Source organism: Macrotis lagotis, chromosome 8 (assembly GCF_037893015.1).
Source record: "Macrotis lagotis isolate mMagLag1 chromosome 8, bilby.v1.9.chrom.fasta, whole genome shotgun sequence".
Classification (NCBI taxonomy): domain Eukaryota; kingdom Metazoa; phylum Chordata; class Mammalia; order Peramelemorphia; family Peramelidae; genus Macrotis; species Macrotis lagotis.
The window spans coordinates 62,403,483-62,418,655 of NC_133665.1; the positions used below are offsets into that span (position 1 = coordinate 62,403,483).

The 15,173-nt window shown below is 36.7% G+C and overlaps 1 protein-coding gene across 4 annotated transcripts in view; it reads left to right on the forward strand.

Annotated features, from left to right (window-relative positions):
• GTF3C1 (general transcription factor IIIC subunit 1) overlaps nucleotides 1-15,173 on the forward strand; it is a 133,263-nt gene that overhangs the window by 29,970 nt on the left and 88,120 nt on the right. For all 4 annotated transcript variants that reach the window (XM_074197386.1, XM_074197387.1, XM_074197389.1 and 1 more), the window contains exons 5-6: nucleotides 5,991-6,087; nucleotides 10,511-10,634. In XM_074197386.1, coding sequence (XP_074053487.1) covers nucleotides 5,991-6,087; nucleotides 10,511-10,634 — 221 coding nt within the window. The remainder of the gene's footprint in view (nucleotides 1-5,990; nucleotides 6,088-10,510; nucleotides 10,635-15,173) is intronic.

Sequence of the window (15,173 nt, forward strand, 5' to 3'; positions counted from 1 at the left end):
TATTATTAAATATGTTATTTCCTCTCTGAGCCATTTCTGATGAAAATGAAGGCTCACTCATTCTCCCTCGCCTTCCCCTGTTCCACTACATTGAAAAAGCTTTTTTCTCAATTCTTATTTGAAATATCTTAGCCCCTTCCTCTCCTTTCCCTTCCTCCCAGTACTTTCCTTTATCACCCATTGACTCCCATCTTTTTACTGTATTATACCATTATATTCAGATCCTTCCTGTGCTTTGTCTATACATACTCCTTCTAACTGCTATAACTTCTAACTATATAACTCCTTCTTACTCATTATAAATGACAAAGTTCACATGAGTTATCAGTATCTTTCTCCCACTCAGGAATACAAATAGTTCATTCAACATCATTAAGTTCCTCATAGTTAGTCCTTCTTGTCCACCCCCTCTATGGTTCACCTAAGTCCTGTATTTGGAGATCAAACTTTCCCTACAGCTCTGGTTGTTTTAGTAAGAAAGTTTGAAAGTCCCCTATTTCATTGTAAGTCCATCTTTTCCCCTGAAAGATGATGTTCAGTTTTGCTAGGTAGTTGATTCTCAGTTGTTAGAGATCAGAGATCTTTTACCTTTTGGAATATCATATTATGAGCCTTTAATGTAAATGCTGCCAGATCCTGCGTAATCCTGACTAGAGTCACAATAATTGAACTGTTTGTTTCAGCTTTTACTATTTTCTCTTTGCCTTGGAAGTTTGGGAATTGGCCATAATATTCCTAGAAGGTTTGCTTTTAGGATCTCTTTCAGGAGGTGATTGGTGAATTCCCTCAATTTCTATTTTATCCTCTGCTTCTAGGATCCCAGGGCAATTTTGCTGTATTATTTCTTGAAAAATGAAGTTTAGGCTCTTTTCCTGGTTATCACTTTCAGGTAGCCCAATAATTTTTAATTATTCTCCTGGATCTGTTGTCAAGATCAGTTGTTTTTCCAGTGAGACATTTCACATTTTCTTCTAATTTTTGGCTTTTTTTGGAGTAGTTTTATTTCTTCCTGATTTCTCACAAAGTCATTGTCTTCCTTTAGTTCCTTTCTGCATTTGAAGGAGTTATTTTCTTCAGAGAGTTTTTTATCTCCTTTTCCAAGCTGACCAATACTGCTTTTTAAGGCATTCTTCTTCTCATTTGCCGTTTCTGTTGCTTTTTCCATTTGGTCTTTTAACATATTATTTTCTTCAGTACTTTTTGTATTTCTTTCACGAAAGCTGCTGATTTGGTTTTCATGATTTATCTGCACTGCTCTCACTTCTCCCAATTTTTCCTCTGTGTCCTTTAATTGCTTTTCAAAGTCTTTTTTGAGCTTATCTATAGCCTAAGCCCATTTTCTATTTCACTTGGAGGCTTTGGATACAGAAGCTTCGATTTTGTCATCTTCTGAATCTTCCATGGAACCAAAGTAATTTTCTGTGTTCAGATTCTTCTTTTTCTTTTGTTTGTTCACTTCCTCAGCCTATGACTGATTTACCGCACTTCCAAGGCTTTGGGGGGGTTTGGAGGACCCTAATTCTTCCAAGGTCTTATGAGAGGCTCTGCTGCTCTCTTGCCTGTGCTTTGATATGTGGGTGACCCCAGGTTCTCCCCTCTGCCTTGGAGCTTTGAGGAGAGTTCCCGCTTGGCTATGGTAGTATGGAAGCCCAAACTGCAACCTGGATATGAGTGTGGGCAAACAACCCCAGGGAGAGCAGAGAGATTTCTGCAGCCCCCCCCCCCCCCGACCCCTTTACCATCTGGGGGCTGTGCTCTGGATGTGCATGCTGGCTTCCCCTATTCACCACTGCAGGTTCTCACCACAGGGCCACTCTGAGGCTGGCACTGGCTCTGCACTCACTCTGGTATGGCAGAGTTCTCTCACCACCCCTTCAAGCTGTTCCCAGTGATCCCAGGGCCAGGAGGTCTGGAAACTGCCCCCTCTGCCACAGACCCAAGCACCCCTAGGGATCTAGGTACTTTGGCCTGGCTACAGCTGAAGCTGGGGATACACTCACAGCAGCTTTTTCCAACACCCAAAACAGACCTTTCCCATGGAACTTCTAAGTTGTCTTGTACTGGGACATTATATCACTCAGTCTTTCTGTGGGTTTTGCCCCTCCAAATTTTGACTAGAGTCATAAATTTTGTTTGTTTGTTTGTTTTTTAGGTTTTTTGCAAGGCAAATGGGGTTAAGTGGCTTGCCCAAGGCCACACAGCTAGGTAATTATTAAGTGTCTGAGACCAGATTTGAACCCAAGTACTCCTGACTCCAAGGCTGGTGCTTTATCCACTACGCCACCTAGCCGCCCTAGAATCATAATTTGATGGCTTTTAGAGTTTTTGGGGAACGAATTTCTGGGAATTCCTGCCTTCACACTGACATCTTGGCTCTCCTTCTATTTCTGATGACAAGTTAGTCCTTCTTTCAAAAGCCATTGCCTCTACATATATCCTTTATGCCATCTCCTCCCATATTTGGCAGAATTCCCTTCAATCTTCTCCAATACTTGACCTATCTTTAATCCCTCCCTTCTCATAAGCTCCTTTCTTACTGCCTATAAACATGCCTAGATTTTCCACATCCTTAAACAGTAACAATTGACCCTATTTGCCCTTTAAGATATCTTATACCTCTCCTCCCTTTCATAAGCAAATATTTAGAAAATGCTACTTATACTTGTTACCTCCACTACTTTTCTATTTATTTCTTAACCCTTTGTAATTTGGCTGCAAATTTCAATTGAAACTGCATTTTCTTGAGACCAATGCTCTTTTAACTGCCAATTATAGTAACTTTTTCTCAGTCCTTATTCTCCTTGATGACTGCAGCATTTGATATATCATTAGCTATCTTTTCTTTTTTTTTCTTTTCATTTTTTGCAAGGCAATGGGGTTAAGTGACTTGCATAAGGTCACGCAGCTAGGTAATTATTGCATGTCTGAGACCAGATTTGAACTCAGGTCCTCCTGACTCTAGGGCCAATGCTCTATCCACTATACCATCCAGCTACCCTAGCTATCTTTTCTTCTTGGTGGATACTCTTCTCTTGTTTGATTAGTTTTGGTTTAATTTTTATAACAATATTCAACATTGCTTTTCGTTCTTATCCTGTTGATACTTTTCAGTTTCCTTTTGTGGATTGCTGTACATATATGTAGAGATTTTGCCAGTTCTCTGATGTGACCCTCCTTTTCCTTCTGTATAACTCTTACTTGGAAACTCATCACCTCACATGGATTTAATTATAATTTCTATTCAAATAACTCCCTGATTCCTGTTTCTGGAGCCAGTCTCTTTCCAGAACTTTAATTTTCTGTTAATAGTTTTCTATATTCCTGAAGGCATTTCAAGTTTATTATATTCATAACAAAACTCATTATCTTCTCCCCCTTCCAGATTTTGCTAATTCTTTTGAGGAATCATCATCTTTTCAGTGCAGTCAATCAATGAATTAGCATTTATTGAAGATTCTACTATATGTGCAATGTTCCTGACCCATGGAAGTCCCAACTCTTCAAGGAGAATGGAATAGGGGCAGATTTATGACAATTGATTCATGCTAAGATTGTAGCCAACATTTTTTTTTTTTTAGGTTTTTGCAAGGCAAATGGGGCTAAGTGGCTTGCCCAACACCACACAGCTAGGAAATTATTAAGTGTCTGAGGCCGAATTTGAACTCAGATCCTCCTAACTCCAGGGCCGGTGCTCTATCCAGTGCGCCACCTAGCCACCCTTCCTTTTCTTTTTTTGAATGATCCCTCTGGTGTAAATGCTCCATCTGCCCTTATAGATTTTAGCTGATCTCACGAAGGCATGGAGACCTGCCTTCTTTTCTTCTGTTATTCTTATCTGTGTTTTCCTATAAAAATCTCCACAGATGATCTTACCAGCACCCTTCAGACCTTTCCTGTATTCTTTTAGCTTAAGTTATTATCTTTTTCTTGTCCTCAGTGATCTCATTTATGACCATTTGCTCCCAAGTTGTCTACAGTAACATGGATAACCTCTCTATGTTCCCATGTTTCTTTTCATTGCCCTTGGGCTTCTTTTCATTTTAATTCTTCCATAACTTTGTGGTTGTCTATGATTTGAAGTGCCACAGCAATGCTGGAAGAATATTGGTGTAAAAAATATAAAGTTATGCCAGGAAGATACCTTTCCATTCTTCATACTGAGGCTAGTGAATCTCTTCAGGTGAGGATGTCTGAGCTAGAGTGGTACTTGAGATAGTTGAGTGAATTCATGAAAATTGGCACCAATTGGGCTCTCCAGAAGCCACCAGATTAGATTGCCTAGTGAGGAAAGAATTGGCCAGAAATGGGACAGATCAAAATTTCCTTATCAATCAGCAATGGAATTAGATTCCATGAAGGACCAGCAAGTCTAACCTGGAAGACTTAGGGAGATTCAGACTCATAAAGGAAAAAAAAAAATACCAGCTTTGACAGTGGTAAACTGTTTGAAATCATCAGTACAGCTCCGAGTCCCAGATATATCAATTAGTATCTTCCACTTTGAGCACTGGGCCCACTAAATATCCATCACTGTTTTTTCAGAATGCACATGATAGGAAATATACATTTTTTTGTTTATTTTTTTTATAGTGTTCAGTGCTCTGGTAGACCAATCTTTTTACTTCTCTGAAATGGCTTTATAGTGTTCTCAGGCTTGAAAGAGTAAGTGGGAAACCATCTGCTAATAAAAATATTTAGAGAAGTTTGTCGTCAATAAGAAATTCTTCTTTCATGTCAACTTAACAAAAATTATTATTAAGACCGCCACCATTGTAATTGGTGTGATTGTTTTTTTTGAAGGTCAGTCTTTACTTTATCCTGTTGAGTTTCATTTTATTCATATCAGCTCTACTAGTGTTCTGAGATTTTGAAGAAAATCCACCATAATAGATATTACTACTAGTTTTGTGTCATATGCATATTTGATTAGCATATTTTCACATATCAAATAGCTGTCAGATTCTTGTTACTAGACTCACAGCTGGTAATAATGTAAGGATGATTTATATCCCTTCATAGCACTGCATATCCTTGTAGCAGCAAAAATGGAAACTGAAAGTGGGCCTTTAGCTCTGCACCTATTACATGTGCTCCCTCTTCTGCCCAAGAGTAACAGAATTCAGCATTTAATAGGATTGCACAATGCAACACACCAGCCCTGACTAAAATGGAATTAAACAAGGTTTTATCCTTTTTTTCAGAAGAGCCCATAGTTCTTTCTAGAGAACATTTTGCAGTATTTATTTTCTTTTAGAGATAGTTATAACATTCTCCTTTATGTTAGATATATTTTGCTTGTTATAGTCAAGAAAAAAGAATATGGTGTACTCCAAAAGAGAAGCTAATAGAGAGGTGATCAGGTCTTCTGACTCTTATATGTTCTGTTCAGTCTCATAGTTTTCCATCATATATCGCAAAGAATTTGTCTATCTTTGTCATTATGCGTTAATATTTAAGTCACCCACATAGTATCTTTATTAGGACATAAGGAAAGATTTTTGCCATCATATCTTAGAGGCTAAGAGCTCCAGGATATGAGAATTGGTATTCTTAGCCTGCCACTTTTCATAGTCAGTCTGAGTCCCTTAAGTCAGAGATGTTAGTGTTTATGAGCAGAAAACTGGGCACATACATGTGTGTGTGTTTGTATATATATGTGTATATAGAAGTGTATATGTTTGTATAGAAGTGTGTGTACACACACACACACACGTTTTTTTTTTAAAGGAGCTACATGATCTCTTTAAGCCCTGATTTTGTCAAGGACTATTTTTATGACCTTGAAAAGTATTTTTTATCTTCTGGATCTCCGATTTCTCTCAATGTCAGACCAAATGATCTCTAAGGTTCCTTTCAACAATAACATCCTTGGTTCCCAAGACTCTATAAAAGGATGTTTACACATACGGTTCTTGAACAGCAATCTTTAAAAATACAGATGGCCTGTGACAATGGAACTGAAAATGGCAAATCATCTGCTTTTATCATAGGAGGAGTAAATATGACATCCTTATGGAGAAGCTTTCTGCAATGCTGAGCATTCGAACTAACCAGATGGAGACATTAGGATGCCTGAGGGAAGAACTGGTGAGACACTCAGTGGTTTTTCCAGTGCTTGTGCTGTGCTGAATTTAATCTGCACGTAATTATTGTATGAGGAGCTTAGGTTTGGAGACCTCTGGCTCTCTAAGCATGGAATAAAGGAATCACAAATTGAAACCTCAAGACTATGTTACAGGCTTGAACAACTCTAGGCTTTGACTTTTTCTTCACTTTGCAACAGAAGTGAAAAAGTACTTTGTCCTTCCTTTGAACTCTGCTTAGATTCATTAGATTCTTAAGCAGACTTAAGGTTTTTTTATTGAATTTTGTTACCAGCTGTGTTCAGAAACCATGAGGAAATGACATATGAAGTTCAAGTTATCTTTTTCATTCCATCTTTCTGTTTTGGACAGCTAAGTGATGCAGTGGATAGAGCACCAGCTCTGGAATTAGCAGTACCTGAGTTCAAATCCAGCCTCAGACACTTAGTAATTACCTAGCTGTGTGGTCTTGGGCAAGCCACTTAACCCCATTGTTTTGCAAAAAAACCTAAAAACAAAAACAAAACATCTTTCTGTTTTGTTGGTTGCATTCTTTCATGAGAATATCTCAGTGGCAGACTTGGGGAGGGAAGTAAAAAGTGAAAGGTGGGAAAATAGTCACCAGTTTGGTCAATCTTTAAGGCAGTGCTATGTAAAAGTAGCTCTAGCCTTAAAGTTGGGAGACCTGGGTTCTGATCTCAGGCACTTTCTACATGTAGGAACATGAGCAGGTTACTTTATGTGTAAAATGAGGCTAATAATATTTGTACTTTATCTGTATCCCTATGGGGTGGTTGTGAAAAAATGCTTTGTTAATTATAAGTTGCAATTATAGAAATTTATATTCTTATCTCTATAGATTCCATCCAAGTAAGCCTGGAGCATGATAACTGACATCTTAATAGCACATTAAGACTTTACAGAGTATTTTTTATTTCACATACTCTATTGATTTCAATGACAGCATCCCTATTAGATACTATAAGTAGAATTATCTTTTGCAATGCGAATATTGAAACTTATAAAAGATTAAATGACTTGCCATATTCACACACAATTAATACACATCTATGGCAGAATTTTAACCTAAATCTTTCCTGATTGTAAGTCCAGTGCTCTTTCCACTGAAGTATAGAAACTTGGGAGGCTACTTCCCACCCATTGTGGTTTTTAATTATTTCCATTTTATCCATTTCAGATAAAAAAAGATGCTATATTATAAAGGGAAGGTAATCAAGGCTATTGTGTTTATAGGGTGATAGTTTTAGACCTAAGCAGAATCTTTCAAGAATATCTAATGAAGCCTTTTCATTTACCAATGAGAAAGGTAAAGATGTAAAGGAATGTAGAGATGTAAACTAACTTGGAACTCAGATTCTTTGACTCCAAATTCAGTATTCTTTGCATTACACTGCTGAAAAATCACCTTTTAGACTTTATTTTTAGAAAAGTTAGAGAAAAGTATTTTAAAGAAGTGTTGTAAAAATTAAATGAGCTTTGTTTTTAACGTAAATCTATCTTTTGTGATCTGTAATGGTCTGTATTCTTATTGTGAGAATTGAGTCATCCTGTAATTTTCCTTAGAATGAAGAAAGTTGCAGGAAAGCTAGGTGGTACAGTGGATAGAGCACCAGCCCTGGATCTGGAGAACCTGAGTTCAAATCCAGCCTCAGACACTTAATAATTGCCTAGCTGTGTGCCCTTGGGCAAGTCACTTAACCCCATTGCGTTAAATAAATTTTAAAAAAAAGAAAGAAGGATGTTCTCTTGCACATCTCAGCTACTCCAACTTCCCCAGTGATAGATATCTGAATCTCTAGTTATTTGGTATTAAGGACATACACGGAAATTTAAATGTGGAAAAAGCATTGCTTGGATTTGGTTCCAATTTGTCATTTGTCCCTTAGTAGATTTGAGACTTTGAAAGGGAAGACTGAAGGAAATGAGTGTTTATGAAGTACCTACTCTGTGCCAGGCACAATGTGAAGCGATAACCCATGGTGGGTACTCAGGTGAGGAATCTGAGACCAACTTAGAGGCAGTGAGCTACTAAATATCTGAACTCAGAGCTTCTTGACTCACCAGGCCTAGCTCTCTCTCTCTCTCTCTCTGCTACCCCACCCAGTTTCAAGGGGGCAAATCATTTTTCTCTGTGTCTGTTTTCTCATTTGTTAAATGTGGTTGTTGAAATAGATACTCTTGGGGCGGCTAGGTTGCATAGTGGATAGAGCACTGGCCCTGGATTCAGGAGTACCTGAGTTCAAATCTGGCCTCAGACGCTTAATAATTACCTAGCTGTGTGGCCTTGGGCAAGCCACTTAACCCCATTGCCTTGAAAAAAACCTAAAAAAAAAAAAGAAAGTTACTCTGTAAGGACCCTGCTAACCCTAGGAACTTACCCTTTCTGGATCTTGCTTTCCTCATTCATAGAAAAGAGTTGAAGAGAGCTCTAGGCTTCCTTCCAGCTCTAGATTCTTTTGCTTCTGAGTGCCTCGAGTTTGAGAAGCAGTCTGACAAATTAGAAAAGGAGGGTTTTTCAAACTTATTGTCTCTTGTTTTAGACTCCTAAAAGTCAGAAATTGTATCATTTCATTCCTTTTCCATGATGCTGGGTACACAAATGTGTTGTTGATGGGGGTTTAATTTATGCTTGTCCATGGGCTTCTCTCTCTCAGATACATAGATTAAGCAAATATGCACAATCTACGAACCACCAGTGAGTTTTTTGGACCATATGTGCACTATCATTGTTATTGCTCTAGCCACATGTTTGCCATTCCCAGAGGTAGAGAGCCAGCCAGTGTAAGAGGGTGTCAAACTCTCTTTTAACATATGCAGCAACAACTTTGCAGGTAGTTTCCTTCCCCATCTCCCAGCTCAATCCCATTCTTTTTTAGACAGATAGACCTGCATAGCTTAACCAGTAGCACACAGTAGATAGTTCCTTCTGTTGATCCATGCTTAATATGTCATGGGTGAATCTGATAACTTCTTTACTTCATTAATATAAACTACAAACTGGTCATTAATAGAAACTACAAACTATTTGATCTTAATAGCCCAGAAACCAAGTATTCCTCTTTCTACTTACTAGGGGAAGAAACTTCTTATACAAGAAGCACTTTTTAGTTTTCTTGATATGAGGATTCCGTTCATTGGTGCAACTCCCACCATTTGTATAACTTAGAATCTCAGAGAGCAGCCCAATGTTTGAGCAGGTAAAGGGTCCTACCCTAGCTTACATAGCTAGTGAATGATGGTGGTGAGACATTCACTAGTCTTCCTGGCTCCATTGATTCATTCTTTCTACTATACAACCTGGCCTCTTAATTTTATATTAAGAATCTTAGTTTTTGCAAATTTTTTTACTTTCGAATCATAGAATTTGAGACTTGGCAGTGACATTAGAAGTCATCTACTTAGTATAACACTGTGGAAAGAACACTGATCTTGGAGTCAATAGGCCTGCATTTTAGTTCTGCTGATTTTCTCATATCTCAAGGTCTGTTTCTTTATTTGTCAAATAAGAGGACAGGACTAGATTTTCTTGTAGTTGCTTCCTAAATCTAACACTTTTGAGTATTCTGTCCAGCCTTCCAGCCTCCATTCTGCAACAACCCTGATAGATATTACCCCAGGACCTGGGCACCTAAACAGAATTGCTTACATTTGGTAAACCAATATATTGCGTATTCTAATAAATGGTTGTTGTTGATTAGAAAGACTACAGAGCAGAACAAAGGGAAAGCTGACTATGGAGGCAAAAGGTCTGAATTCCTAGCTTGCCTTATGTTGTATCCTAACTTTTGTCTTAGCCTCTTCAGAGGCAATGTTCAACTATTATAAGTTTCAAGGCAGTTTGTCAGTATTGTTAGAGGGTGTTTCCTCCTTGGAAGTTTCCTACATCAGTGACATTATAGAATTGTTTTTTTAAAATCCACAATTGTTTCTTGACTGGTCATGCCCTCTATTCCAGAGTTCAGCATGGTACTTTTTAAAAATGCTTTTGGTGATTTTGCAGATTAAATGGAACACAGGTTGAAAAGTAGTTGATTTGGTGATTGTTTTTGTTTGTTTGTTTGTTTGTTTTGTTAGGTTTTTGCAAGGCAAATGGGATTAAGTGGCTTGCCCAAGGCCACACAGCTAGGTAATTATTAAGTGTCTGAGGCCAGGTTTGAACCCAGGTACTCCTGACTCCAGGGCCGGTGCTTTATCCACTGTGCCACCTAGCCACCCCGATTTGGTGATTGTTAAAGATTTGTCATTCCTTAATCATTTTTTGTACTTGCTGAGTTCTTCTTGATGGCACAAAATTGTGGCAGCCTGAATTATACTTAAAGTAATTCTATTCTGGACTTGTGCTTATTTGTTTATTGCAAATCATCTTCTTGATCCTTCATGCTGACTTTTAAATTTTATTTTGACAGGGTCTCTGTGAAAGAACATTTAAGCGTCTTTATCAATATATGTTGAATGCTGGCCTAGCAAAGGTGGTCTCAGTTCCTTTACAGGAAATTCACCCCAACAGTGGACCTTGTAAAACCAAAAAAGGTAATGGTCACTTTAGATTCATGTCCTTTTCCTTTGGGGAATGTCCAAGTTCTTAAAGAATGCATATTGTCCATTGCTGACTATCCTAGAAGTTAATAAACTTGTCTCTTTGGCATGCTGACACCCTCATTCTACAGAAAAGCATTGAACCCTTTCTGTCTGTCTTGGCCTCTTTCCCTTAATGAATGTGACTGACCACTCAAGTAAGGCAAGCTTTTCATCTAGAGTTCCACAGTTCAAGTAAGAGCTTGACTTCATCAGTTGGTTCACATATGGGACCCTGAGCCTGCAATTTTTAACAAATTGTGCTTTGGTCTATCACTGTTCTCTCCTTCACTCCCCTCACCAACATTTCTCCTTTTTGAGCTTTCCTGTAAAACTAGTTCATTAAAATTTATCCTCTAGTCATTTCAGTTTCAGAACCTTCCCAAAATAGGGCAAAAAAAAAAAATTATGCAGTTATCAGTATACTTTTCCCAAGATCTCAATTTACCTTGTTTGCACAATTCAGATTTGTTCTTTTCCATGAGAGATATCAAGGAATAAAAAAATTATAAAAAAATTAAACAAATAGATGAACATTTCTTCATATGTTTGCAGGTGTGCCTGCTTTGTGTAGCAGTTGTGTTTGTGAAAGGTTTCATTTAAATCACTTTTATAGATTGAATTCTCTTTTAAGTGCACCAAGGAAAGATGTAGTCAATTTTTTTGTAAAAAGTAAAGAATGCCATGTAATGCAAATAATCAGTGCCTATTTTGTCTACTCTGCCAGTTTATATTTTCATGTGTTGATGGTTCACACCTGTGTTTAGAAAAGTGCTGAACAAACCTAGAATTTAAACAATTGTAGGTTGAAAATGCTTAAGAAATTTAATCCAACTTCTTCATTGTATAAATGAGGAAACTAAGGCCCAGATACTATAAGTCAAAATGACCTTCCTTTTGTGACATTTGTTTTTTTCACTTCCTAATACACTTAAATTCTTTTGTATTATAATTATCTAACTTTGTATCATATCTTTCTACTGAACTAAGTACTCCATGAGGTCAAGGACTTTTTCTTATCTAAAACTTGTATCTTTCCCAGTTCCTTGTGTTCTGTCCTGTAATTAACTTGCAGGTAATGAATGTGCTATTGGATTGAATTGAAGTGATTTTCCTGAGCTTGGGCTGGGGAGCTGTAAACTCAGACAGTGAATTCAGGCCTTTTGATATATTTGCCAAGATAATTCCCACTTTATCAGTAGAGGGCAAGATATTTGGCATTACCCATATAAGGTTGCCCTGATTTCCTTCATAGTGTATACATTATAAGCAGATACTACTATAAAGTTGGGATTCCTCATTGGGTTATACTTCAACTGACAGTCACCCATTTTAACTTATGATTCCTAGGACACTGGCTGCCATCTGTGACTCTTATTTCCCCTAATATCATATTCTGTAAAACTAATAACAAGTGAGGTATGCATATATAGGCTCAATTCTTGCTCTAGAATATAGTTATAATTAGAAGCTATCAAAAGGGGAGTGAGTGTGTTCTCACTTATTCGTGACTTTGCAGAGTTTGGTGCCTGTTTAGAATGTTCAGTATCATTGATGTGATCACACTGAGTCATGTTAAGTCACACACTTACTTATCACACTGAGTAATGATAAGTCACATACTTTTGCTTTTCTCCTCTTGTGACTAATGGTATTCATTTGGGATATTCCCAAACACAGAAATTAGTGTGTGACAATTAAATACTGTTTCAAGAAGCTAGGGTTGCACAACCTGCAAAATTCTTTTTCCTCTCACTACTCTAAATACTTCGGGTGATCAGTGATTTCTTCTATATGGATGCCTCTGCCAATAATGGTTATATGGTAGATCATAATCTGTGTATGCCTGCTTGTGTGACTCTTATCAGTGTCCTCCCCTAGAACTGCCATAGGGAATCTATTCAGCATGCTCAGGATCTTTTACATCTCTTGACATTGCATGAGGACCAGTGGAATAAGTTGGATATAGATCACTTAGTTATCTTATAGTCTAACTATATGATTGGTCTACATTTTTTTCCAGTCTTATATTTTTCAGATAATTATCCTTTATACCATTTTTGCATAATTTTTTTTATTTGGAATGTTTCATCCTGTTCACAGCTACTAGGTACCTTTTCATTGTCCTTTGATTGATCCTTAATTCAGTTCTTTCAAAATCATGACATTCCATACAACATCACTGGAAGAATATTTGTGTTAAAAATGAAGGACCTTTATTTTAGTTCATTAAAAGAACTTCAATTTCACAAAGGTCAAATAACCTTTTTTTTAATCTTCATTTTTGAATCCAATTCATTGTCCATTTTCATCAAGAAACAGTTGAGGGAAAAAATAAGTTTAAGAGAAAACTTCATAAGAGACCCAAATAAGAAAAATTACAGTATGTAAAGAAGAAAAATTTCAGTATCCAGAGTACTTCAAGATGAACTAGGATATATCTTTTAAATAAATTTTTATATGCATTTCTCTTTTCTGTTAGCCTTCTTCCTGTTTCATCCTTAAATACCTATTAAACAATTTGGGGTCTCTCACAAAAAATCTTATTTTAAACTTTTTTCTCCCTCTATTGTTCCTACAGTTTTGTGAGATAATAGTTTATAATCTAGCATCCATCTCTATAAGTTTTTGCAAATAAGTTTATAGCCTATTCTGATAATTATCATTTGGTTGCCTTATTTCTCTGCTTAACAAAGAGAGTAAATATTTGCTAGTTAAGGTTTTTTTATAGACTCTTTGATGTTCCTCATTATAGCTGCTAACTTTAGCAATTAAACTCTTTAGAAAATGTTTATTATAATCTTTGTTGTTCATTCATTATTCCTCCATCCATTTCCCTTTTTTGGTGTCAACAGTTCCTTTAAATGGGTCAAGTTGGAGTTGCTGACTCACATGTTACATCTTTTTCTTACTTTTGTTCTAGTTTTGTATTAATTTTTCTTTGTACTTTAATATATGTCAGTAAACTGATCATACACAAATAACTGATTCAGGAATGACATGAGTATTGTAGTTATTGCTTCTTCTGAAAGAAAATTTTCATGATAGATAAGTGTGCAGTACCAATGTAATCTATAAACCTTTGACCTCTCATTTGTTATTCCTTAACCATATATTTTGCCATCCTCCCCTATGCCAACTTTTGTATTTAAGTCACTGAATATTAAAACATAAGTTGTTTATCAGAACATTATCAAATTCTTCAAAACCTCATACTCCTTATTCTCTATAGCAGAGGTTGTCTAAAGTTACCTTTTTTTTAATGGTGATATTTTTGCAGATGTTTATCATGAGTATCACAATCCATGATGACCAAATTAAAATATTGCTTGTTACCTCTGGATACAATAAAAACAACTTTGTCAACTTCATTTTTGGTTTCTTCAGTACAACCAGTTAGCCAGCTTTTCATTTAGTTATTACTTCCTTTGGATTTCTGGTTTCATTTGTTATGAGACTGCAATGATCAATACAATTCCATTTCTCTAATAATATGTCCACTTTTTGATCATCAGACAAATATTTTGTACTTAAAATATCAATAATTAAATTAACATTTTTTTTTGCTAGACAATGGGGTTAAGTGGCTTGCCCAAGGCCATACAACTAAGTAATTATTAAGTGTTTGAGGCCGGATTTGAACTCAGATACTCCTGACTCCAGGACCGGTGTTCTAGCCACTAAGCCACCTAGCTGCCCCTAAAATTTTGAATCGTCTTAAAAACTATGTATGATTTTCCATTTCTCTGCTAATATCAGTTTAGAAATTAAAAATACTTACATAGGATTGAGTACCATTTTGTATTTCTCTTTGTTTCATGAATTACCGTGGCCAATGAATTCATCACCAGATGGTTTTTCCATATTGATGAGTCTTTCCATACTTATCTAGACTAGTCCTAAGAAAACAGAAATTGTTACTTGCTGAGAATATACTTCAAGCTTTTCTAGCTTGGGTAGGATCTGGCAAGATTTTGATCTTGCTGGATGCCTTCATGTCCCAACAAAGCTGCAGCATAAGATTTTGTGAATGCACCATCCTTGTCATTGCCCCACTAAAAAATAACTCGTGATGAGTGGGGGGAGGGTATTCTCTCAGTATGCATATATGTGTAATGTCATTTATATATAATATATATGTTATATATGCTTAGAATAATTAAAGGTTTGCAAAGTGTTTTTTAAACAATACCCTTGAAGTGTAAGTAGCACAAATGTTGCTTTTCTCAATTTATAGATGAGAGAAACTTAGACTCACTGATAGTTAAATGACATTCCCTGGGGTCACAAAATAAGTATTAGAGTCAGCATTGAAATCCAGGGCTCCTTTTCTCCAAACTTAGTTCCCTTTCAGTCATGTTCTAATTTCTTCTTTTAACCAGATCCATACCATAGCATTCAGATAAACAAAATCCAAATCAGTCACCACAGGTGGTCAAAACAGTCTGGATTTATTCTGCAAAAGGCCATTTCCAATCTATTTCAACAGCAGTG